At 38.3% G+C, this 26,913-nt stretch overlaps 3 protein-coding genes, 1 long non-coding RNA gene and 1 pseudogene across 5 annotated transcripts; 2 read left to right on the top strand and 3 right to left on the bottom strand.

The window, feature by feature from the left end:
* Positions 1–1,695: 1,695 nt before the first annotated feature.
* On the bottom strand, positions 1,696–6,287 carry LOC121766616 (syntaxin-81-like). Of its 2 annotated transcripts, none has more exons than XM_042162898.1 (8): positions 5,852–6,287; positions 5,124–5,254; positions 4,914–4,997; positions 4,691–4,795; positions 3,147–3,290; positions 2,448–2,711; positions 2,211–2,342; positions 1,696–1,994 (listed from the first exon to the last, which is right to left on the bottom strand). In XM_042162898.1, the coding sequence occupies exons 2-8, from the start codon at positions 5,199–5,201 to the stop codon at positions 1,851–1,853; spliced, it is 951 nt and encodes a 316-aa protein (XP_042018832.1). In that variant the 5' UTR covers positions 5,202–5,254; positions 5,852–6,287; the 3' UTR covers positions 1,696–1,850. The 2 variants fall into 2 exon arrangements, with proteins under 2 accessions (XP_042018832.1, XP_042018831.1); XM_042162897.1 differs by lacking the exon at positions 5,852–6,287 and adding an exon at positions 5,522–5,747.
* Positions 6,288–6,932: 645 nt separating this feature from the next.
* Positions 6,933–10,148, bottom strand: LOC121766384 (annotated as a pseudogene).
* A 1,843-nt stretch (positions 10,149–11,991) lies between these two features.
* LOC121766722 lies at positions 11,992–13,200 on the bottom strand. The gene is made up of 2 exons (XM_042162982.1): positions 12,382–13,200; positions 11,992–12,297 (listed from the first exon to the last, which is right to left on the bottom strand). Exons 1-2 carry the CDS (start codon positions 13,198–13,200, stop codon positions 11,992–11,994), a joined length of 1,125 nt encoding a protein of 374 aa, XP_042018916.1.
* A 3,342-nt stretch (positions 13,201–16,542) lies between these two features.
* On the top strand, positions 16,543–16,982 carry LOC121768242. Its single transcript, XR_006043323.1, has 2 exons — positions 16,543–16,656; positions 16,752–16,982. It is a non-coding gene; the product is annotated as an uncharacterized LOC121768242 (long non-coding RNA).
* A 2,513-nt stretch (positions 16,983–19,495) lies between these two features.
* On the top strand, positions 19,496–21,108 carry LOC121769506 (probable sugar phosphate/phosphate translocator At1g12500). The gene has a single exon (XM_042166333.1). It carries the CDS (start codon positions 19,819–19,821, stop codon positions 20,860–20,862), a length of 1,044 nt encoding a protein of 347 aa, XP_042022267.1. The 5' UTR covers positions 19,496–19,818; the 3' UTR covers positions 20,863–21,108.
* The last annotated feature ends 5,805 nt before the right edge of the window (positions 21,109–26,913 follow it).

Genomic DNA, 26,913 nt, shown 5'->3' with positions numbered 1-26,913 from the left:
GATAATTTTAATCCCGTCGTATGGTTCGTCGTAATTGGTGTGTAACAACGCAAGCTTAGAAAGCAACTTGGAGTGACTTGTCTTTCTCGTGTTAAAAGTCTCATTTAAGTAGCTTAAGTTAGTTAACCATTTCAAAATCAAACAAAATCTTTTTATGCTTTGTGTAGTCATATTAAGTGTAAGCAATCTCGCCTCCCTGTGGATCGACACTTGAAATACTACTACGATACTGTATTCTTGCAGTAGTGTAGTATTATTAGAGTTTAAATAATTGAACTTGATAATCTTTATACATTGATTAAGAACTCTAAAATATCACATCAGCGTCGCAATATTTGTGTACTCTTATCTTCATGTCCCATTTTGAACAATTACTCTTATTTAACTGTAATATATTACTCCTTCCGTCCACCAAAATTTGTCCACATTTGACTCGGCATGTATTTTAAGAAACATGAAGAAAAAGAGAATTGAAAATGTTAATAGAATATGAGTCTTATTTTTATATATACTACTAGTGTTATAATAAAATGTGAGTGTAATGAGTTATTAGAAAGTGTGGTCCATTTATCAAAAATAGAGAAAAAAATAAAGTGGACAATATTTTATGGATGGACTGAAATGATAAATATGGACAACATTTGGTGTTGGGATGGAGTGGCATATAATTGAACTTGTTTCACCACCATTGGAATTTTTTTATCCCTGAATACAACTCTACACTCCCGTTTAATGGCTTTTGGACTTTTCCTATTCTTTTTTTTTCCGTTGCTTTATATCGATACAATCTTTAAATTAAATCTTTTTTTTTGTCTGTTTAAATAAATAGAAAAACCCTTATTGAAGCACCTGCAACTATTATTTCAATGGAAGAAGAGATGAAACATCAAAGTTGATGATGACCATTATTTATTCAGTACCATGCACACATTTTTGTAATTTTCCACTGGTAAAGATTAAATGAATTCTTTAGTAAATGTGATTTGATCTTTTTTATATATTGGATATGCGCAAAAGCTAAGTTTGACTCTTGAATATAAATGTATACTTATAATTTGCAGTTTTATGATTTGTGGATTCATCAATAAATATTACCACTATCATTTGTTTAGAGGAAAGTACAAAAAGAAAAGAGTAAGGTAAATATATAAAATATTTTGATATGTGATAGTACTACTATATAGAGTCCAGATTTGTTGATGCATACACCTTATTACTATCATCATCATTATGTGATTATCACATATACGCCAGTATATATAAAATACAAAAACGGATTAGGGACATTTTCAATAACCTGAGGCAATATGGCATCCACACGCCTCCATAGTAAAAAAATCACTTTAAAATCTTATACATTTAGTTGTATGGATGTTTATCACCATTATCCACGTATATAATTAAAGCACTTAAAAAATATTAATAATAGTAACATTAAACAACTAAAATAAAAATAAAAGTACATAATTAACACTAATAAAACTATGATGTGACCAGAGTGTGCCCAAATTCTTTTCCAACTATCTTATTGGAATCGGCTATGCTTCTCTCTACATCCATATGGATTCAAAAAAAATTGAAAAATTTAAGTACTTTTGAATTCATATATTATTATTATTATTGCTATAACCTTTTCTGTTATACTATATTAGTAAAATTTATATTTATGGATAAAATAAAATAAAAATACATTAATGAAATAAAAAACCGGGATACTGTGCAAATTCATATAAAGTACTGTACTTAAATTTATGTCCTACTCCAGTACAATTTCGTATAACATGGACAATCAATTGTGTCTAATTCAGCCATACCATTTGAAATATAGAAAAATAGGAAAAAAATGTAAATCAGCTATACCAATCAAGAAAGAGAACTGAAAAGGTAAGGACAAATAAAAAGAGCAAAAGAAATGTTCTGCTACTGCTATTCCTTTGGATGGCTTGCGACAGCTCTTTATTACCAAGCACCACATTATTTGTAGCCTCAACTGCCTGTTTAATCCAAAAACAAAGGAATAATAAACTTCAGCATTTCTAATATACTGCACAATTATTTATCTAATTACAAGTAGTAAACAAGTGTTCTAAGGCTTTTTTATGGATGTGAAACAAGCAAAACGTAACAAACGAGCTATATCATGAAGTACAATTTCCACATGAAAACAGAGATTGTAAATCAGCTTGGAGAAGTGGATGAAGTTCATTTACCTGCTCGTACAGAAATTCTATCTGTTGGGCTTGTTGCAAAACATGAGTAGACATGAGGTGGTTCAGTGCAGACATTTCCACCATCTTTGTCTCTGTATCTTGAACAGCGTCTAACATGGTAGCTAACTCTACCTGCATCAACATTACACAAACTCAGAAAATCAAATTAGAGAAAACTATGGCTTGACTAGCTTACGCCACAAATACAGAAGCTTCTACTAGTCACCAGTTGATTACCTGAAGAGCGTGTGTCTCATCATCTAAGTACTGTTGCTGGAATCTAATTGGCTGTGCTTGAGCATCATCTGTCTGCCTGATTCCTGTATTGCTTACTTCCCTGGAGTCAATGTTTCCAGAAGTTGAGCTCTCTGCAACAGTAGGGCCTTTCGGCTTGAGTTTTCTTCTTGGTGTCACCCGATTGATGGCGTCTCGAAAGCGTACAGCTCGAAGCTGATCAAATTGGGATGTTACTGAGTGAAGCTTTTCACTTAAGATTAATACCTGCAATTACAAAAAATAATTTCGCTAAGCAAAAAGTCATATTGAGAAATGATAATACTTCAGCTTTTATATTAGTACATAAATACGAGTCTATGTGCTTCCTAGAGATGCTAAAACTATAAAAAGTTTTTTTACCTTAAATTGCCACAGCATTACTAACAAATCAATGGTTATGGCACAATATTCTGTACTCAAAGACAAATGAATTTGACACGACAATCTCGGATTGAGGACCACCACAACTGATAATAAAAGCAAGGTCATCTTTTGTTTCATGTAAAAAACATTAAAAGAGTCCAAAACCTAGTGCTACGTATTATTGAACAGCTCGAGTGAATATCCAGAGAAATCTCAACAATAACCACAGCCGCAATTATAAAACAAGGAGAAAGCATTATGATTGATATCAAAACAATGCAGATATACAAGCCATACCACTCCATGTTTGTGAGCTATGGTATCTGCATTTGAACTGTCACTCCTTATACCAAGCCATCCCTTTGAATTGGCTTCCTCGTTATTTATGCTATTCTTGAGAACATCTATTTGCTCTTTGCAGGCTTTGATGAAAACTGTAACCTGCAAAATGTAGATTTTGTCAAGATCTAGGCAACTCCATAAAATTTGCCTATATGGAGCAGAAAACTTCTTAATCAGAGAAACTAAACAGATACAAAGTAATTAAGACACTCTTTATAATAGTCAAATCAAACTGAGCATTATAAAGATAGTCTACTAGTTCCAAAATCATAAGGTCCCAAAATAATTAAGATTCAAATGGCAGCACAGACCAAGGATAAGGGGTTGGGTATTTCGAGAGGATAGGAAAAGTTAAGACATATGGTGCATGGGATATTCAGTTACACGTGAGAAATGCGAATAAAGTAGGTACCAGACAAGGATCCATTAAAGATCACGAAGAAAGGATACAAGATGTTTAAAAGATATATTGCTACATAGCATATGCAGTATGTACAGTTGAAATGAAACAAAGTCACCACTCAAGCAGATTGTGTATACTTTATGATAATAATTTTCGCTGAAGAATGACATGGAAGATATACATTGGTAACATATTTTTCTAGTTATGTCAATTGTCAAACGACCAAACCGATACATTATCCATCAAAATATCAGAAAATTAATAGTAGCAACAAGTGGCAGTTTAGCCTTTTCAAGAATGCAATTGTTCTTTATGATGGTGATACTTAGGGATAGATTTGACCATTTATCCTTAATATACTTTTCTAATCAAATGAAAATTGGTAGGTTATGGAAACTATAAGCAATCTATCCGAACAATGTGAATACATGAAATCATCATACAGCGTAGTAGTAATAATAATATGTCCGTAGTAGAAACTTCCAAATCGATAACATAATATTAATTTATTTTCCAGATCCCATACATAGAGAAAGAATGAAGTTAAGTAGATTACACTTTATTGCCCATCCTCTGGCTTGACCTTCAAAAAATACTCGACCTTTTACCCAATCTCCAAAGCTGGCAAGGGAGTGAATTTCCAGTACCAGAATGCTAAATTTTGGAATTGGAACACCAAATTAAATGACCAGGCTAGTCCGATATAGAAACTGAATCCATAGCTTTTGGGACTCCGGCGTGCCAAGGCAGCAGTACGGTACTGAAAATTCGATCCCAGGCCTTTTTGGAGATTCGGTGAATGGTTTGTTTTTGCAGTTTTTGAAGGTAGGGCCATTTTAAAACCCAGGCCAAAATGCCAAACGTCAATAGTAATCCTAAACTTAAAACACAAAACCTTAACAATCATTCTATAAGGAAAAAACAGGCCCCAAAACGCAAAACTAAAGGGAGCTCTAGATAGAAAACTACCTTCATGTAGACAGGCCAAAAGTTATAAACTTATAAGAAATCTTAAACTTAAACACAAATCCTTAACAATCATTGTTGAAGGAAAAAGAACAGTCTTATAAAGCTAGGGAATAAATGTATATCTCACCTCATGCTCGATGCTATCCCTCTCTTTTTCAGTAATTCGGTGTACATCTACATAATCCTTTTTATGCTTCAAGAGGAACTGCTCTAATGCTCTAATACTTTCAAGCTGGCAAAAAAACGATCGACACATCAACTCAGAAAAAAGGTTATACATCCTCATAAAACATGCCAGTATCACCAACACTCAATTCAACAATCTTCCCAGCTATGTGACACAAATGTACCGTTTTCAGTGCAGCTTTGGTGAATATTGACCTTTCCAAAGATTTATGCATAATAAAAGATGCCATTATCGCTACAATTTTGGCCTGCCAAAAGAATTGACAAAGTAAGAGAAACATAGAGCAACCATCCAAAAGAAAGAGACTCAACTGTAGGAATAAAAAATACGACAACAATCTGATAAACCATGATGAAATAAAAATTAACAAAACCTCATCATATTCCAAATTTAGTGCTGCTCGGCGCGCAGCATCCTTAAAATCCTCAGTTCTATCTCTGGCTTTTGCCATGCCTTCAACTCCTATTTAGCGGGGGCAGAGTGGCCGTCTGATTTGGGGGAAATCTGCAATTAGATTTCACAATCGACATCAACAAATTAAACTAATCAAAAGAATAATTGGGGAAAAACTAGGAAAAAACATAACAATTCTAAGTCATTTCAATGTAAAGCACACTGACATGATAAGCATCTATGATAGATTGATAATCAACCCAACAAAAAATCCAAATCTTTGAAAATTATTGATAAAACCGCAATCGAGTTTGTGATTTCTCAACAGATAGCAATCTACACAGCAGAATAGCTTATACAGACACGAGCAACCAGAACCTTTCCAAATCGGAATCGCACTTCTAGAGAGAACGATCTGAGAAGAGACCAAAAATTCAAAGCTAAAACACTAATATGACATATATTTGGGGAAATTTGGTTCTTTCTTCACGAACAAATTAAATTTAAAGTTCATTACAAGAATTGGGGTTCGATTGTTTTTGTGAAAAAAAAACGTCTTCAGCTTTACTAACTAGTGCATTTAGTTTAGGAAAATAATTTTATCTCCAATTATTCTTCTGCTTCTTGCAATTACTAAATCTCTGTGTTGCGCTCAATAAAAAAAAAATACAAAATCAATATAAATTTATTCTTATGCATAGCAACTACCTTGGCGGCTCGAGAAAAATACTTCCAACAATGGTCGGACGGAATTGGTAGCCAAGGGCTTTCGGCACTATAAGTGTGCATCAACCCTCTGATAGTTCGCGACTGATAAAAGTTCTAATATGTTCAACGAGTACTTGCACATCGCCGAGTTCACTGGCAGTGAATCCTTAAAATGATTCTGTAATGACATTTGCAAGGCATTCTATGCAAAATACCTGAGCGCGCTCACAACCCACGGCTCCCAACAATTGATTTGTCCTCACAAAGCATGCCACGATTCCCCCGATATATTTGGCATTATTGACCGCATGCACTGGCAGTGGAAAAATTATCCAACGGCATGGAGGGGGCATATACCAGCGGCCACGAAGGCTCTCGTTCGACGAGAGTGCTACAAGCTATTGCCAACTACAGCCTATGGATTTGAAATGCAGTTTCTGGTGTTTCCGAATCCAACAATGACATAAATATGTTCAGCCTAAATAGGAGAATTTTGCTAGAACGGTGTCAGTTCTCACTATAATGCAAGAAAAAGTGCTCGAAAAGTTTTTGTTAGGGAATGTTATGCGAGCAACAATGTGCCCACCATTTGTGATGGAGCTGAAAGAGCACTTCCACTGATTTTATTTTGTAGTGAAACAAGATCATTAATAGAAACACGTTACATCATAGAACCCTAGCCTCAACTCTCCATCATCATAGCAACTAATCAACCTGGAAACATTTGTGGAGGATTTGGACCGATTATTGAAGTACTCATTGGGCAACACAGTTTCTGAAATATTTCTCATTTCACATATCCAAAAAGTTTATCCAATATCAGGACATAATAAAATATGTACTATGTAAGAATATTTTAGTAATCATTAGGGTGTTATTGTTACATCTCCATTGTAACTCGTTACATCTTGGACACTTTAATTCACACACACACACACACAGAAACACAAGTACGCACAGAGACAGGCTGGGTTTGAGTTTTACACGAGACTCCAAACCAATGTAATGAATGACAAATTCCAAGTTAGTCACAGCTCTACCTTGTTGAAAAAATGCAGCAAGCAACTGTAAGTACAAAAACTGACCAATAATTTCTCAATTAAATTCTTGTCCATCAGAGACCAGGGTAGTAAATAGAATGAAACATTATATATACATGTGTGACTGCATGTGAACTGTGAATACTAAGGGCCTGTATTAAAAAAAACAGGCCTAAACATGTGGATATTGGCATCTGGCAATTTCTTTTTTTCTTCTTCAGGGGAAGGGTGCAAACGCAAATAAAACAGAAGCATTCACAATCTAAAATGACGAGGAAGACGGCCACATGTACTTTGCAGCCTCAAAATCTCTCGTGCAAATCCTTGATTACCAGTCAGCATCAGCCCATTTAGAACATGATTGAAGGTAAGCCTTCGTGGCATGAATCCTCGATCAACCATTTCTATCAACAGCTTCCCAGCAACCAACAAGTCATCAGACTTCTTCCGTACAAACATTGAGCCAATCAAGATATTGTATGTATCCAAATTAGGCAAACAAGACCCACCATTCATCTTGCCAAAAATCTCTAATGCCTTCTCAAGTTTACCATCCTCACAACAATACCTAATGACAACATTATATGTTTGAATTGTTGGTTCACAATCATCTTTCATTTTATACATATACTCAATAGCCATATCAATTTTTTCAGCCTGGCACAATCCTCTTATGATCACATTGTAGGTAGTTGCACTTGGCACATAACCTTTCATTAACATATCCTCGAATACTACAATGGCCTTTTCAACAGAATCCTTCTTGCACAAAACTTGATTAGGGCAGTATAAGTTGCGACTGAAGGTAGCACACCAGCTCCAATCATCTCATCAAACACTTTCCTCGACTTCTCAACCTCACCTGTCACACCAAACCCATGAATGACTGTCGTGTAGGTCACAACATCAATCTCAATTTTCCCAGTCTTCATTTGCAAGAAAAACTCCCACCCTTCCTTAATCTGCCCAGCTCTAAAATAACCTTTAAGGAGTATATTATATGTGGACAATGTTGGTTCCACGCCCCTTTCAACCATCTCCTTCATAACTTCTAAGGCTCGTGGAGTTTGCTTCTTTAAACAAAACCCATTTGCGATAATATTGTAACTGACCACATCAGCTCTAAACCTTCCCCGGAATACTTTTAAAAGCCCATATGCCATCTCTGCCCGTTTCGACTTACACAATACATCAAGCAATGCATTAAATGACTTCAAATCTTGTTGGCAGCCATGTTCATGCATAGACAGAAATATCTTCACAGCCTTATCAGCCTTTCCAGCAGAGACATAGCGCTCCATCATGATAGCAAAGGTTTTGGGGAATGGGCCCAATCTCATGGATCTCATCTTGCATATAAGGGTCCACATGGTTTTGTAGTCTCGTATTCGTGCAGAGATGTCAATAGCATGGTCAAAAGCAATAGCTGAGTGTGTATAAGATGGGTGGTCTTCAACAAGTTTAAAGAATTGAAGGGCTTTAGGGCCATGGTTCCAGAGGCGTTTAAGAATTGCTTGGACTAAACCTGGAGTCCACGGAGAAACAGTGTTGATGCATTGGGCTAGTGACTCTGGATTGTTTGATTGGAGCAGTGTTGTTAGGGTCGCGGGGCGCACCGGGTCGATGGGGTGAAAATTCGGGTCGCGGGTCGACAAGTCGACGGGGTCGAGAGACCCACAAAGCTAGGTTAATTTTTTTGCCTTTTAATATTAAATAAAATAAATATATTGCTCTAATGTTTATAATATATCAAATAATATAAATGTAGACGCAATTCATGTGAATAGAAATAAAATGGAAAATAAAAATGATCAAAATATCAAAACAATTCATAAGTCATAACACAATAAATAATTGAAACCATTGTCTGAAAATATCAAAACAAGAGAATATATGAAGGGTGGCAGAAACAGATCTTTGAATTGTTTATTTGTTTAGAAGTGAAGAGGCCGAATTCTAAAGTGTAGAAAGTAGGTTTGAAAAGTTTGATGTGGTGCATGCATATATATAGAGAATTGTGATTGAGAGAGTCAGAAAACATGTGAGAGATTTGAGAAAATCAGAGATAGCATGTGTTTAGGGCGACCCAGGCGACTCACTCGACCCAGGCGACCCACTCGACCCAGCCGACCCAGCGGCGACCCTGTATCTCGATCGACCCACCCATGTTGGGGCGGTGATGGTCTCGACCAGGCGACCCGGGCGACCCGAGCGACCCGAACGACATTTTGACAACACTGGATTGGAGTAATAGATTAGTGATGGTGACAGGGTCTGGCAACAGGAATGGAAAGTTGCTGGACGGGGTATTCAGAGTTTTAATGTTATGGACTTTGGAAGCTATGTTGGGTAGGGCCATTATTTGGTTTAAAGTTAAAAGCCCATATACATTGGTTGAAAAGGGATCACCTGTCAATAATAACACTTCATGGTCAAGGATGAGTAAACAATGGTGGGGAAAGAAGAAATTCAAAATAGTAGTAAATGAAATGACAATGAAAGAGAGAATAGAAATCATGAAAGAAAACAAGAGAAAAGGATAGAGTGCCAATATTTAAGTGAGAGAGAGGTGCACAAGGAAAACTAGAAAAGATACAAGTGAAGTGAAGTACTAATGTAAAAGTATTAAACCTCCCCAAAATGAATAATTACCGTGCACAACATAAAAAGAGTGGTGAACTTCAACGGATGAAAATGTATTCAAACATAACTATCAGCTAAACAAAACAAATGCAAAGAAAATTAACATGTCTAGATTTTCTTCTGCAAACTGCCCTAACATAAACATTCAGTCTTGGGGCTAGCCCGTGGAGCCGTGGACCAGCAAATTTATGCAATAATGAGCTTCATGTATGGAGTACTCCATATAAAGAAAATCATTCCCAATCTAGTTGGAAAAGATAGAGCTCAAATATCAACTTTAAGCTAAACTGTAAATGAAATTATAGGCTGCCTCATTTCTTTTTCTCTTCCCCATTTCACAATTCAAGGACTTTCATTTTTCATGCTTTAAAGATTAATCTCAAACCAAAGAAAGCAATAGCATAACATCTCTTAGCCTACATAAAGGAATTTCTCGTTTTTAAAAACCAAAACAATCACAAAATCTGAACTTCCTTTCTTTTTATTCATAACACAAGCCTAAGAGATGATTTAACCACGAACAAGATCAATTCTTACTCAAAATTATTGAAACTAAAATTGGGGATAAACCCAGTTCTACAATTGAAGCTGAATTGAAGGCAATATAGGTATAGGATAGTTGCTTACATAATTTGGGGGCACGACATGCATAGACTTGCCGGAATCCGGCGACAACAAATTTGGAATCAAGTTCGGACAGCTGCTACAGAGAGAGAAGAGGCGCGGTGTATGCTTACCTTCTACTGTCTGAGGATACGGGGCGGAATGGCGGAGGAGGCGGGGCGGCAGCGAGACACAGAGTGAGAGGAGCGACTGAGAGAGAGGAAAGAGACGAAGTCGGAAAGTTTAAAAATGTAAAAGAAAATAACAAAAAATTCTAACAATAGTACTCCCTCCGTCCGCGAATAGAAGTCTCGTTTTTCCGTTTTTGTCCGTCCGGCAATAGGAGTCCCGGTTCTACTTACCATATTTGGACAATTTAATTACCCTCACCCTTCTCAACAAATTACACTATATGCCATTAATTAACACACCCACCCAAAATCTAATTTTTTCCCTCGCTCTCACTCAACCTCATTTTATCTCTCTCTCGCTCGCTCGGTCTCTCACCCTCTCTCTATTCCAAAACCCTAGATCTACTCGCCGCCTCCTCCTCCTCACACTCGCCGCCTCCTCCTCCTCTTCACTCTAGCCTAAATGGACTATGTACCCTCTGAAACCCTATCCCCCATCAATGGATTCGATTCGTTCGATTCGATGTCCACTGTGGTTAATGAAACTCCGATGGTGGAATCGAAGGTCGATTCGACCGATTCTAAGCCATCTATGTCCGTTGAAACCCCAGATCTGGAATGTAAGCTCGATTCGGAGCTATACGTCCCTGATACGCCCGATGCTTGGCTCGATTCGGAGCTCATCGTCCCTGATACGCCGGGTTATGGTGTTGATGACTCCACCGTGGTGCCTGAAACACCGCGGGTGAAGAGGCGACGGCGGCCTGTTGAGGAAGAGGAGTGGTTCAAGGAGATCCTCTTGATTCTCTTGCCTGGCATGAAAGACCTCCTCTAATGTTGTGAGTTTTTAAGAATCACCCCCTATCTAGGGTTTGGAGATTCTCGTTTGGTCTGATTTTGGGGGTTTCTGTAGGGTTATTTTGAGTTGTTGCTGTTTAAGCCACCCCCATTTTGGGTTAGGAGGTTTGATCTTGCCCTATGTACTGAAATTAGGTTTGTTGGTGGAATTGAATGTTTGTTGGTGGAATTTGTGCATTGGGCTGTTCTGTGGTTATTGTATTCTGTTTAAGCCACCCCCAGTTTGGGTTAGGAGGCTGAATCTACTGATATGTGATGGAATTTCGAAAATTAGTCTCTGCTGCTTTTATGATGATATATGTGCTGGTTATTGTGAGTGAAAAGCCACCCCTTGGTTAGGTTTGGAGGCTTTACTTGCTGAACTATGATGAAATTATTCTGAGTAGCTAATATGATGGTGAATTGTGGCTATACTTGGTGGAATATGCTGTTTGTAGTCTCTGTGATGATGGGGTTTGTATGTGTTCAATATGGTTAAGTTAAAAGCCGCCCCTTTAATAGGTTTGGAGGCTTTACTTGCTGCAATATGATGAAATTATTCTGAGTTGCTAATCTGATTGGAATTGTGGCTATACTTGGTGGAATATGATGTTTGTAGTCTCTGTGATGATGGGGTTTGTATGTGTTCAATATGGTTAAGTTAAAAGCCACCCCTTTAATAGGTTTGGAGGCTTGTGTCCATACCCTATGATGAAATTTTTCTGAGGGTCTTGTATCATCATCCTATGTGCATTACATTAGGTTTGCACTATGTCTATACACCAAAAAAACAAAAACAGCAGACCCTAACCCAAAAATAATAGGGGCTGACCAACACACCAAAAAAATCAGACTACCCTATTCCAAAAACATCACTTTGGCTTACTTAGATGCCAAATGCACTTGACAGGTGGCCTATATCATACACTAACCCATAATTGTTCTCTGGCATTTGTAGCCATGGTTTCTCATACTGCAGTGACTGAATTGATCTAAAAAAACCCAAGTCTAAGATGTTAGTGTCAGGGGAATTAGCTGGTTGACAAATAAGTTGGATTCTAAATCCATCTGAATTGGCAACACCTTGAAACTCTGGATCCATGGCTGTTATGTGTGGGGTTGCATTATCTTGCTGAATGTAGATGTCTTTACTTGCCCAAACAGGCCACCTGGCCTTTATTGCAGGTATAATCTGTCATGGAGAACAATATGGTTAGCTAAATGATGATCTTTCATGAGTTGTTAAGATCTGATAGCATGAAAAAGTTGGATATACCTTGTTGATCAGGCAGTCCCTCATCACTTCCTTTGTTACTGAATGGACTGCCTTGGTTTCCATGGTCCCTCTGGGCCTGTTCTTTGATCTCCTCTGTGCTGGCATTACTTCAGTGAAGGGAAATATTCCCACCTTACCATCATATGTTGGCTGCCCATCCATACCAAAATGTGGTCTACTGACAGCACACATAAACATAACTTTGGTTATGAATCTCTTGGATTTGCATGCCCTATATGGCTCATCCTCATCCGGCAAGAGGTAGTACCTGTCTGAGGCCTTGGTCATATAGAACCATTTTTCATCTATATGCACTACATTGTGCATGCTTTGATATGGAACTCTACCTTGAGTAATTTGTGGCTGAAGTTGACTAAGACTCCATCTAACCCTTGCTATCTTATTGACATTGTTGAGTACATGTTTGATTGCATTTGTATGTGGCCTTAGTTTACCATGCTTTACCCACTGACCTAATGTGCTCTTGCTAACATTTAATTTGACAGCCATTTTTCTCAGTGAAGCTCTCTCAAGAGTAGATAAGTTTCTAACCTTTTCTTCATCAATTTTTAATTGATCAGCATGATGGTATCCTTTAATCTTTCCTTGCATAATTGCAGGTTCTCCCCTTTGCATCAGCTCCTTGGCTGCCTTCCATACCCTGTACACGGTTTTCCTACTAACTTCAAATGCATCTGCTGCTTCCATAACAGCCCCTCTTGCGAGCACTCCATCATGGCTGTGCTTGAGTAGAAACTGCACCATGTTGTTCTTGATGCTGCTATTCAAGTGTTTTGTTGGCCGCTGCCCAATATCCATCCCTATGATGAATTTTTTCTGAGGGATTTACATCAACAAAACTGTTGGGAGCTTTTTTTGGGAGTTTTTCAGATTGAGGTGGAGTAAATGAGTGTAGGTGAGGTATTAATAGCAGCTTTGAAGTTGTACTTTTAGGAGTTCAAATTTCCCTCATTTTTTTTGTAGATGGAAATTTGATTTTTAGCTTTCCCTCTTTGTACTTTGAATCAATAGCAGTGACTGAATTGTGTATGGTGAACATATTTCAAGCTAATTTGATGAATTATGATTTGAAGGGTTTTTTTATTATGTTGAGTGTAAATTTTAAATTCAGTTTGAAGGGTTTTTTTATTATGTTGATTTAAATTCAGTTTTAAATTGTGACTTTGGGAGCAAAAATCGAATTTTGGAAGCATAAGTAATGCAATTGAATTGAATTGAAGAAGCATATTTAATGCATATATGAAGGCAGCAATTTTCGAAATTTTGAGAGCCAAAAAATTAACAAACTTGAAGTGGGTCCCAAATTCCACTATCACACACCATTTATTACACACTCTAACAACTTTCTTAAAACCCGTGCCATGGAGAAATGAGACTTTTAATGCTGGACGGAGGGAGTAGTATATAAATGAAAAAGACATCGAACTATTTTTAATAGGAAATGAACTTCATTTTTCTAATGAACTAGTATTAACACCCGTGCTATACACGGAACATAAAAGTTTCAAATTATAAATACAAAATAAATGAATATCAAAAACCATAAACCATGTTTGGCTATATCTTACACCCAACTCTTACATTAGTACGCACGAAAATAAAGTGCATATACAAAATGCACAAATACACACAAAGTGACAAATGACAAAAAACACTACACAAACATCTAAATTTAATAGACGTTTTATGAGAGATAGATAACAAAGACACATTCAATAAAAACACACGTGTAAGATGGGGAGGATCCTCTGTTATATTATACTATAACATTGCGGGGGTTGCTATGGTTAACCGTAACCACTATCATATGAAAAGCAGTAGAATGGTAGAATGTTAAACACGTAGTACTCTAATTCTATTTCTCTCATTGTTTTTTCCCTATTTCTTTCTTTAATTAAATATCCGGTGGGTCAAAGCAACTTTTTTAAATGGAATAGCCTTACTACCAATAAACTTGTAGAGCTAATTAGGAATAAAAAAATGAAAACAATTGGAGAAGGTATTGCTTCTTGTTGAATGGTTGTAGAGTTTGATCTTTAAAAGAATTAAGAATCATAGTATAAAGTATCTAAATTGACCAAATGCACATAGTAATAGTTTTTTTATTTAAATTGAAAATATTGAATGGCTTGGTTGATAGTATGAGATAGTAGTAGTTTTTTTCAAACTTTTTGAAAAAAGTTTCCAATATTGCAACGATGATAATCGTGAGCAACATTGATAAGTTTAAGATTTTTTTATCAAACTTAATACTTCATCCGTCCCATAAAAATATATTTACTTTCCATTTTCGTTCGTCGCATAAAAATATGGTCATTTTCATTTATAGAAACTTATCCCAATTTATTACCCATATACACCAAGTTATTTATAACTTATACCACTATTAAAACATTACTTCAACTACTCTTCCCCTCCTCTCATACTTTACAAATTTTATCTTAATTTCCATAGCATATTATATGCCTATATTTTTATTGAACGAAGAGAGTAATGTACATAAACATAATATTTTAAGAAGCATAAAAGAGAAATAGGAATCAAAGTTATAAAGAACAAAATCTTATCTCATAAAAGAAATCAAAATCAAATAAATTGTAGCTTTTCATACTACTTTTTGTGTCCACAATCTTATCTCATGACGCAAATTATTTTGTCACAATCTCATCCTATGAATATCATCACCCAACACTATCATTTTACTTAATAAAATTTTAACATTTCTTGAATATATGTACAATGCAAGTATAGAGAATTTGTTTTTCTTTCATCCAAAATAAAATTATAATAAAATTATCCATATACACCAAGTTATTTATATCTTATACCACTATTAAAACATTACTTCAACTACTCTTCCCCTCCTCTCATACTTTACAAATTTTATCTTAATTTCCATAGCATATTATATGCCTATATTTTTATTGAACGAAGAGAGTAATGTACATAAATATAATATTTTAAGAAGCATAAAAGAGAAATAGGAATCAAAGTTATAAAGAACAAAATCTTATCTCATAAAAGAAATCAAAATCAAATAAATTGTAGCTTTTCATACTACTTTTTGTGTCCACAATCTTATCTCATGACGCAAATTATTTTGTCACAATCTCATCCTATGAATATCATCACCCAAACACTATCATTTTACTTAATTAAAATTTTAACATTTCTTGAATATATGTACAGTGCAAGTATAGAGAATTTATTTTTCTTTCATCCAAAATAAAATTATAATAAAATTATCCATATACACCAAGTTATTTATATCTTATACCACTATTAAAACATTACTTCAACTACTCTACTCCTCCTCTCATACTTTACAAATTTTATCTTAATTTCCATAGCATATTATATGCCTATATTTTTATTGAACGAAGAGAGTAATGTACATAAATATAATATTTTAAGAAGCATAAAAGAGAAATAGGAATCAAAGTTATAAATAACAAAATCTTATCTCATAGAAGAAATCGAAATCAAATAAATTGTAGCTTTTCATACTACTTTTAGTGTCCACAATCTTATCTCATGACGCAAATTATTTTGTCACAATCTCATCCTATGAATATCATCACCCAAACACTATCATTTTACTTAATTAAAATTTTAACATTTCTTGAATATATGTACAATGCAAGTTTAGAGAATTTGTTTTTCTTTCATCCAAAATAAAATTATAATAAAATGTTATATAGTTATACTATCTTAATAATAACTTATAAAAAAACTAAATGTCTCAATAAAAAAATATTTAAATTGTAACAAATATTATAATAGTAAGTACCAAAAGGATCGTTAACACTATAGGTTTTAATGACTTAGCATAACTTATAATGTATGGCCAAAGACTAAATAAATAGTAATTATTTATAATATATAAAATAAAATCAACTCAATTAGAAAAATTTAAAGACCATACTATACTAAATTATTTGGCCCAAAGGGGAGGCCTAATACCTAATTAATTAGTAAACCATACCCACTCCACCAAATTCAAAAAGAAACAGAAAGAAAGGGGGCGGCTACTTCCCCCCTCAACCTCTCGCTCTCTCTCTCTCTCTCTCTCCACTGCCGCGCCGGTGAGGATGCCGGCGGCCGGCGCGTCTTCCTCCCTCCTCTCTCTCCCTCGGTCTCTCTCTTTCTCCCTCACTCTCTCTCTTTCTCTCTCGGTCTCTCTACCGCCGGGGACGACCACCTCCGCCGTCGCCGCTGTATACATGGCGGTCTCACCGCCGTCGACCGAGAGAGGTAGGGTTTCCTCCATTTCTTCTTCCTTTTCCCCTTTCTCTTTATTTTCTTACTTTGAAAGCTTAAAACTAACAATCAAGTCTTGAAAAGTGAAGATTTGGATAGATCGTGAAAACGTGGTCGAAGGAGGTTAGTTTCGCTGTGATCGCCGGACTGCCGCCGGAGCGCTGCCGGAAAGTCGCCAGACTGCCGTCGCCGTCGCTGGGCAGAATTTCCGAAAATCCGGCAGCTTCTTTACTCACGAGATAAGCTTCACTGTTCAGTTAATGGTGTATTTATATAAGTCTTAAATCTAAAGTTTGCATTTTGTTGGATTATTTGAGAAGCCACTATTGCTCTATAGGAGTTGCCTTTTTTCTATCCAAGGGTTGTCATTTTTCAAAATGACAAAAAGGGTAAATAAAATAGCTTTTCATTTTCCCGCCAAAAAGGGAAAATAGGTATTTTCAACAAACTGTTACTTTAGATTAGTATAGATTTTTTTTATAAATGGATGTGACTAGTTTTATAGATTGGATAAAATTGGCAATAATGTAGCTTATCTTTGTAGAGGAGAGAGTATTAGAGCACCCGCAATGAGACGACCGCGAGACGCGTTGTAGCGTCCGCGCCAGCTCGCCACGCGCCCGCGCTAGGCGTGACGCCCACTCGCGGGCAGTATTAGAGCACCCGCAACGAGACGACCGCGAGATGCGTTGTAGCGTCCGCGCCAGCTCGCCACGCGCCAGCGCTAGGCGTGACGCCCACTCGCCGGCCCGCGAGTGGGCTTCATCACGCTGACGCAATAAAATCATTTTTTTAAAATTTGAATTTAATAAAAAAAATTAAAAATTAAAACGGTAATGTTACCGTTTTCGACCGTTTTTATTTTTTTCTTTTCTTACTCTATAAATACTCTTATTTCATAATCATTATACACATAAACACACATCTATTCTTCCCAAATCATTTCCATTTCCTCTCCAATTTTCATCTAACCTCTCCAATTTTCATCACAAAATGTCCGGCGATGGAAACTCTGGCGGCCCCGGAGGGTTTGACATCAACGCGTTTGGTGACTAGGGGGCATGTACAATGTCTTGGGTGGTTCCGGTTCCGGTTTGTCGACTCCGGGCACCCAAGGCTCGTCGATGCCGGCGGGGTACCAACCACCCCATTTTGATGTGGATGCATATGCTCGTCCCTCCGCCCCGAGGTATTCGCAGGGATTATCCCAAATTAGGGAGGATTATCCGAATGAACCCAATCCGGAAGGAGAACGAGGCGGTGGAAGCTCCAGGGCATTCGACGCTATGGAGGAAGAGGAGGAGGCGGCCGAGGAGGAGGAGGATGTAGGTCGTCATCCGTACAGCCGCAAGGACACGATGGCTCTGTACAACACCTGGATCAGTGTCACGTACGATCCTATCATCGAGAATCAACAATCCCGAAAATGCTTTTGGGAAAAGGTCACTAAGGTCTACAACGAGATTAAGCCGAAGGGGTCCCGCCACCGCACATTGAAGATGCTCCAAAGTCATTTTGACCAGGTCGACAGAGAGGTCAAAAAATTATGCGACATCTACAAGAATGAAACGGCTCATTACCAAAGCGGAGCCACTGGAGCCGACATTCTGAGACCGACTATGCGAGTCTATTTCGACGACAACGGCAAAGAATTCAAACATGTCGATGTTTGGGAGGCCGTCAAAGACGTCGAAAGGTGAGCCGGCGGTGTCCAGTCCAGCACGAGCTCGACCTCGAAACGCACGAAGCACACGGCGGTGACCAATACTCGTCTAGTGGGGGCGGTTCAGACAGCGCCGCACAAGAGGTTACCTTGCAGGAGGTTGAGGGTACGGGCCGAGGCGAATCAAGCCAGGCGGGTTCCCAAGGGCCGCCCTCCTCCCTAATGTCCATGTACTTCACCGCCACGATGGCGGACACTTCCCGGATGACGCCCGCCCAATATCAAGCCCATCATGCCGGCATTGTGTATCTGGCTGGACAACTTGGTATTCCGCCTCCATTCGGTGTACCGCCACTGCCTTCGGGGGATGATTCGCCGGCGGAGTAGTTTTTATAATTTCTATAAATTTATATTTTTAAATTATGTATTTTTTTATTTTTTTTTCCACGAATTTAATTATGTATTTTTTTATTTTATTTAATGAAGTGTGTTTTTATTAATTGAATTTGTTGGAAATAAAAATAAAAAATGAAATTGAACGAATAGCTAATGGATGAAATGGTTAAGAGAAGGATAAGAGATTGATGGTTGCAGGTGTTGTCTCTTAGTTAAGAGATGGTGTGAAAAGTACAGTGGGGTCCATGAATAGTTAAAAGACGAGACGATTAAGAGACGGATAAGAGACAACGTTGCGGATGGCCTTATGTAGAATAGTTGAGGGAGAAAATAATTAAATATTTAAATAATAAAAGAAGGGAAATTATTTCCCCTTATTAAAAATGACATTTTGTATGGCACACACTAAAAATAAAATATACATTTTAAATAGAATGCAGAAGTATTGTCTATGAAAAATAGTCTTATTTTAATATTTTGTGATTTTTATTTTTAAAATTAAATTTTTTTCGCTCATACTCTTATCTGCTTTTCTCTATCTCTTACTTTGTTCTCTTTTACTTAAATCAATTTTCCATTAAAATAGAGTGTTATCCACGAATGAGACGTGTTTAAATTTACCAAAATAATTTTATTGTATGCGCTTAAATAATTTTACTATAATTTTTTTAGATCAATTTTCAACTTTGTAGGAAATTGTTGACTAACTCCAACCAAATTCAAATATGCAAGTGTTCATTGGTGTACATCCTGGAACGCCATTTTCACTGTGTTGAGAGTTGAGACCCCCATTCCTTCCATTCTTACAGGTTACAGCAGGCAGCAGCGCACTGTGATTCTCAAATATAGAATCCCAACTCAACTGGCATGGATTATCGTACCGACACTCTCTGGGCCCCACCTACCCTCCATCCCACAGCTCTCACTCCTCCTTCCCCACAAATCTAAATCCCCACCTTCCACTCAGATCCAAGCAACCTCCTCTACTCCTACACACACTACACACACTACCACTCCCACTCCCACTCCCTTATCCCTACAATCACGCAGCTCACAAAGACTACATTTTTAGTAGTAGATTTGTTTTTCGAATTGAAATGGTGGAGGCGCAGTCGTGGACGACTCGCAGGGGCAGCAACCCCCGTTTCGAGCCCCCGACCACCCCCGACCAAGTCGTGGACATCCCCACAACCCCGACCGCCAAGCAATACCTCATCTCCCCCTCCCTCATCACCGCCTCCGCCGTAGCCGCCTGGTACCTCTCCAACATCGGCGTCCTCCTCCTCAACAAATACCTCCTCAGCTTCCACGGCTTCCGCTACCCCATCTTCCTCACCATGCTCCACATGCTCTCCTGCGCCGCCTACTCCCTCCTCGCCATCAAGTGGCTCCACCTCGTCCCCTTCCAGCACATCCACAGCCGCCGCCAGTTCCTCAAGATCCTCGCCCTCTCCGCCATCTTCTCCTTCTCCGTCGTCTGCGGCAACACCTCCCTCCGCTACCTCCCCGTCTCCTTCAACCAGGCCATCGGCGCCACCACCCCCTTCTTCACCGCCATCTTCGCCTTCCTCATCACCTGCAACAAAGAATCCGCCCAGGTCTACCTCGCCCTCGTCCCCGTCGTCCTCGGCATCCTCCTCGCCAGCAACAGCGAGCCCCTCTTCCACCTCTTCGGCTTCCTCATGTGCGTCGGCTCCACCGCCGGCAGAGCCCTCAAATCAGTAGTCCAAGGCCTTCTCCTCACATCCGAAGGCGAGAAGCTCCACTCCATGAATCTACTGCTCTACATGGCCCCCATGGCCGCCGCAATTTTGCTGCCCTTCACATTGTATATAGAAGGGAATGTGCTCGCAATCACTGTACAAAAAGGGAGAGAAGACGGATTCATGGTGTTTCTCCTCATCGCCAATGCCACCGTCGCCTATTTAGTCAATTTGACCAATTTCTTGGTGACCAAATACACCAGCGCGCTGACGCTGCAGGTGCTGGGAAACGCGAAGGCGGCGGTGGCCGCCGTCGTGTCGGTGCTGATTTTTAGGAATCCGGTGACGGTGATGGGGATGATGGGGTTCGCAATCACGATAATGGGAGTGATTCTTTACAGCGAGGCAAGGAAGAGATCCAAAATTACAGCTCATTGACAGCTGTAAATTAGGGATGAGAGGCATGCTTACTTTTTCAATTCTTTTGGATTGATGATTTTTTTTTGGATTAGATTGAATTAATCGTCATTGGGTTTGGTTATTTATTGCTGTTGTATAGGAAAAGAATTCCGTTTTTTTACTCTGCTTTTTGTATACTGATTTATAGTATAATGAAAATGGCGAGGGGATGAGAGAATAAGGATGTCTCTTTTACTTTTCCCTTTGCTGTCAATTTGTATCTTCTTTGCGCAAAATTAGTAATTCCACCGCAAAAAGCCAACCATTCCTTTAGAAATAATTTATTGTCAATTTAGTTTTCGAGTTTCATCTTTTGTTACTTAGATTTTGTAATGAAGAAACTGAGATACGAAAATGGATGGTGGTAAAGAAAAATGCATTGCTTAATAGTATTATAAATTTTCTGAACCTTCTGTTTCAAGAATGAGAGCTACAAAATTGGCAAAAATGTTGTTTGATCATAATGTTCATGAAAAATGAGTGTTGAAAGCTCATTTTATTGTTCTCTTAAATAATCACATCGTGGTCGAGTACTTAATGTAGTTGGTAAAGATCTGGATTAATCATATAAAATGTTAGTTACTACTCTAAATTAGTTTAAATGGTTGGATTCCACTCTAAGAAAGCCTTCCAAGATTAGGTTTAGTACTTCTGTTACTTTTGAGTTACTTATTGGCGGGGGGGCCTACTGTTTGATTCAGGTTTATCTAATGTGGAAGTGGGACTATGTGGCCACATCCATATGGGAAATGATATTAAAGGCAACTTCCTAATTAATTATGAGGTGGTTGGCGCTTTATTCATCTGTTGGGACATTGATATTGTTATTTTCTTTAGTTTGCATATTTCTGGTTACGGTTGATATTCAACTAGTTATAAGATTTATAAGAGAAAGAGAGGGGCCAACTCTTCTTTATTAATAGGTTTATCCAAAGTACATTGTCAAAATGGTTAAATCCACTTCGGATTTGCTTTGTGATGGAGAGTACAACATATAATTAACAAAACTAGCTAAATGAAGAAGGGGGGAACTTTTTGGTACTCACTTTTTGAAATGTTGGCATACTAAGGGCAATGGGATTTGATAAAAATTTGAATCTTAAACATTAGCATTGTTTACCTTTAGGGCCCGTTTGATAACTTAGTAATGCCAAGAAATAGATATGTATCTTCATACTTCTGTCCATTCGATAATCTATTTATCCTATCACATCAGCCCTTGTTTTTTGGTATGGCCCATCTCGGCCCGCTGAAATGGACTAGAAGTGCATTGATATGTAACTTACAATTTTGTAGAGATAGCAAATCTGCTTGATTTTGAGTACCCAGAAATAAATTATTATACCTTTTATACCCTTTTTTCACATTCTTCTCGTCCACCACCAATTCTTTTCTTCTATTCCCAACTCTTCTTCCATCTCCAACTCTTCTCCAAGCAACTCATATCGGCAACTGTGAAACTGAAAGTGAATTTTTCGCTGCATTGCTACTGCACACTCGCATCTTTTTATTTTAGGCACCGCACGTATTCCAAATTTTTCACTCTTGGATCCAAATATGTGCACCTCCCTTTATTTCCTCATATTTTCATTTCATCATTTGTAAAGTTCGTTCTACCGGCGAAGAAGAGGAAAGCCGATATGATGATAGTATATGTTGAAAATATTGAAATAGAGGTCTGGTCAAATGAGTTGGGTTTCTTTTGGGGGTAGATCTACAGCTCGCCTCCTATGAGGGTTTTCGAGCAGGTGACTTTCTGCGAAGTTTTTTGTGAATTTATATGGTAATTAGTTCCACATTAGTCAAGCTAACAACAACTGTGTTTTAGCTATGGCTGATTTTGATCAATATGTCCCATTTTAGGTTTTATGAAGATGGTGAATTTATTTCCTAGCAGCCGATGGAGATATACAATTTAGAAGGACAAATTTGTAAATACATAACATATTTACTTGATACAAATATTTCCTATCAAACACAAGTCACTAATAATTAATTATTAAACTAACTTATCAAACATATTAATGTAAAATCAATTTGTTTCATAACATGGATCTAAATCTTGATCTGGCCCTATCTTGGGCATATCCCACACCACTTATCAAACGAGCCCTTAATATTAGTATCCACATCTATGTTTCCATAATTAGGTAAATTTTTAACACTTAACACTGTTGCTCCATATTCGAACTTTTTCTTTTCATTGTTAATTAGTTTTGAATTGTGAGATTTTGAGGGTAACGGATAAATCAAAACTTCATTAATAAAAAATGGAAAATACATAATAAAACATTTTATATTCTGTCACTACACAGAACAAATCGTCAGAATCAAGGAATCAAGGAAGATTGAATTCGTCAGAATTCTTCACGAGAGTTTATATAATTTGCTTTATGTTAACTATATATTCACTTGTATTTAATGTAGTTATTTTTCTATAAATAGCTAAACTCGTAATTAAGGGTGAATTTTTTTTTAAAAAACTAGTACTTATCACACCCAAAAAGTATTGAAAGATAAAAAATTTTGTATACCATAATTTTCATGAATTCATTCAAAATACATGTCAATCATTAAAAACATACATTACAACTATATTAAAATTAGTTGAAATATTTGGAGAAAATATTTAATAAGATGAAATCGAATAACCTCTATACCGAGAAAGAATTTGTAAAACTTGATTTAGTTCTGTTCTGTGCCCAAAGTGATTCATCAGAATCACTAAATTTCTATAGCTAAACACTATGAAACCATTTGCAAAACCAATTACAAAAAAATGGGATAACGACTTTGCTATAAAAAGTTGTGCATTATTTGACATTTAGCCATGGATCTTAGATCAAAAACTACAAGCTAATAAAACAATATTCGCGCGCGCTATGCACAACCACGAGGGATATTAGCCAGAGATAATATTTCATAGCCGGAGAGACTTCAGTGGCAGCCGAGGCCCTCGGACTTGAGGCAGAAGATCCGGACACGGGGCCGGGGACGTCACAGTGATGGCGAGCTTCATCCCCTCAGAGCAATCTTTATACATGCCACTAAAATACCACTGCTTACCTAGGGTTGTTAGTGGAACGACGTCGAATCCGCTCGATAATTCGTTTTCTGCTGCACTCGAATATATACAACGTTGGAACTCACTTCCATTCACCTTTATAACGTTGTGCTCTTGTGGTGTTGATAAGGCTAATTTCATGCATCGGTCTAGGGGTTTTATTTCGTGAAATTACTGGGTCTAACGCACGATTTAAGCCAGGTGTGTGAAGATTTTCGCTAGATCCAGGAAAAGAAGAGGACGCTTGCATGGTCCTAGGAAACTGGCGAAAAAGTGGACATTATGAAGGAAATTGCTTGACGGAGGAAGCCTCGGAGTTGAAGGTTAGAATAAGGATTTCTACGAAGACTCTAGAAGGCTATGTCCGCATCTATAAAAGGAAGAAGCATGCAAGCTGGAGGGATCTTCTCGGTGGAGACCTTGCTAACAGCCTGTAGCTTAGTCCATTCTCTTCACACTCTTGGGTTCTTTCGGTGGGAAATTCAGGGCACACTAGGGGGTTCACCTCTAGCTTTCATACATTTTCGATCTGGTTGTAACACCGTCCTTCTTTAGGGCGAAGAAACAATTTATTTTCCGCTTTCGTTTCTGCTGAATTCGCCGAGCTTCGCTGTTCGAAGCTCGGACCTCTTTTGTTTCTGGATATTTCTTACTTTTATGCAAGTTTCGTTTTCGTTTACGTCGATCGTGATGGTTCCTGTTGTTTGATTGTGTTTACTTGAATTCTGGAGTTGGATTGTTGGAGTTGGTTGATTTCTGGATTATTGCAGGTTAATGGTTGAATCTGGGAGAATGGAGCTGGTTTGTGAATGAATCGGGGTTTTGTCTGGTAAATGTTGTGGAGTTGTTCGTGATTATTGGAATTTGGCGGTGATCGGAGCAGATATGTTAGAATCGGAGTTATGGAGTTGATTTTGTTGATTGTTGAGTTTGGATTGCTTGGATCCGGAGTGGATTAAGCGTCCGACGTGATTCTGAGCAGGAGTGTTTAATTTTATGCCGCGCTTACGTGTTTTCATTTCATTTCGCCTAGTTTACGTAGATCTGGTGTATTTCCGATTCGTAGCAAGTTTCCGGCGTCCAAATTTCTAAATTCTGTTCGAATCCAGGAGTATGCTCTGTTTTTTGCATTTACGCGTCTGAGTTGGTTAGGAAATTGCATGGGTTGGTTGTCTGCAGCTTTTACCGTACTTGCTATTTCTGGAAACATGGTCCCTACTGTTAGTTGCTTTCTGTTTAGCTAGATTAGGTAATTGTTTACTTAGTCTAGGGAGTAATTGTGTCTTTCGGATTTGATGTCTGATTCCAGTAAGTTTTCTGTGTCCTAGGTCTAGCGTTTACATTTCTTGCCTAGATCTAGTGATAGTTAAAATCTCAACCCCTTTGCAGGGCAGCAGCCGTTTGTTTCCATAGTCTCTTAGCACTACTTTGCGAATCCATCTCTGTGGGATCGACCCCACTTCCCTATACTAATTCATAGTATTCGGGTTGAGGGATTTATTTTTGAAGGGGAGTCGAGTGTGTCCAACGACAAAAACACTGTAGTTCTCTTGAGTTCCTGGACCCAGTGATCCAGTGGATTTAAGGAGCGTTGTGTCTGGACCGAGCTTTGCATTAATTCTCATATGTGCACACTTGCTTACTCCTGAGTCCAGTTATTCGACATTAGAGTCGAGTGAGAGGACCACCCCTTCAAATGGCGCCGTTGCCGGGGATGGATGGCGTGCTTAGTGTTAGTGTTCAGAGTCTGTGGTGTAAATAGTTTTGATTTATTTTCCTTCTCTTTTGTTTACAGTTTATGAGCAGAGGCTCAAGATCTACCTACTGGAGCAACTCATCTGGGTGGAAACACGGCCAGTTTGATTGGCGGGTTAAGGATACAGTCTCTACTGTGACCACCAGATCAGGGTTCACCACGGGAGATCCGTTTCCGAGTGAATTTACTAGCGACGAATCTTGGACGTCATCAGGACGCGAAGATCCAGAATCACCAGCCGAATCAGAAACAGAGTCAGAAACAGGGGAAGCAGAGGAAGTAGTCATGGCGCAGGTGGTAGACCCAGATCCAGAAATCGGCTCTCTCACTGCCCATTTAGATGGAGAACCAGCTCAAGCTATAGTGATGAATCCACGCCAGAGAACTATCGAGATCAAGACAAACGTACTCGGCATCTTGCCGACGTTCTCTGGGCGTAAAAATGAGTGTCCGTATGAGTTCTTAAATGAATTCAGTAAGTTATGTGGTATTCAGAAGAGGCCGAATGATGCAACAGAGGAGGATTATCGCCTACGAGCGATTCCGTTTACCTTGAAGGGGGAAGCTAATACGTGGCTATTGAGGTTGCCTCCGGATTCTATCCGCACGTGGAGGGACTTCAAGTTAGAATTCTTAGATTATTTCTTCCCATCCAACAAGACGAATGCACTTAAGAAAGAAATACTAGAGTGTAAGCAAGATTACGATGAATCGTTGAGTCAGTATTGGTCGAGATTTAAGGGGTTGTTGGATGCATGCCCGAATCACCGAATGATAGAGGCAGAGACCTACTCTCTGTTTTACGAAGGAGCAACTCCCGAGTCAAAGGACTTAATGAACTCCTCGAGTGGGGGAAATTTTACAAGAAAAAGGGGAAGTGAGGCAAGAGAGATCCTAGGGAAGTTGATTGACGCTAAGAAGGCGTACGATAACCCTAGGAATGCAGTGAAAAGAGGATCGGTGCATGCTGTGAGAGAACAAGAAGATGACAAAGTCGAAGCAAGGATTGATAGGCTCGAGAAGGCTCTTTTGAACGCGATTGGAAAGACGATTCCACTGGCTTCACAAGGGAAGGAGAAATCTCCTGGTCCAGGAGATAATCAAATGCAACAATATTACGGGACCCAGGAAGGAGATTATCATGCCCAGGTCAATGCAATGGGAAGTTAGAATCCCGATGGGAGCTGGAATCCAGGGAGACAGAGAGATG

This window comes from Salvia splendens, chromosome 15, assembly GCF_004379255.2.
Source record: "Salvia splendens isolate huo1 chromosome 15, SspV2, whole genome shotgun sequence".
Classification (NCBI taxonomy): domain Eukaryota; kingdom Viridiplantae; phylum Streptophyta; class Magnoliopsida; order Lamiales; family Lamiaceae; genus Salvia; species Salvia splendens.
This window is presented reverse-complemented; position numbering and strand designations above follow the sequence as displayed.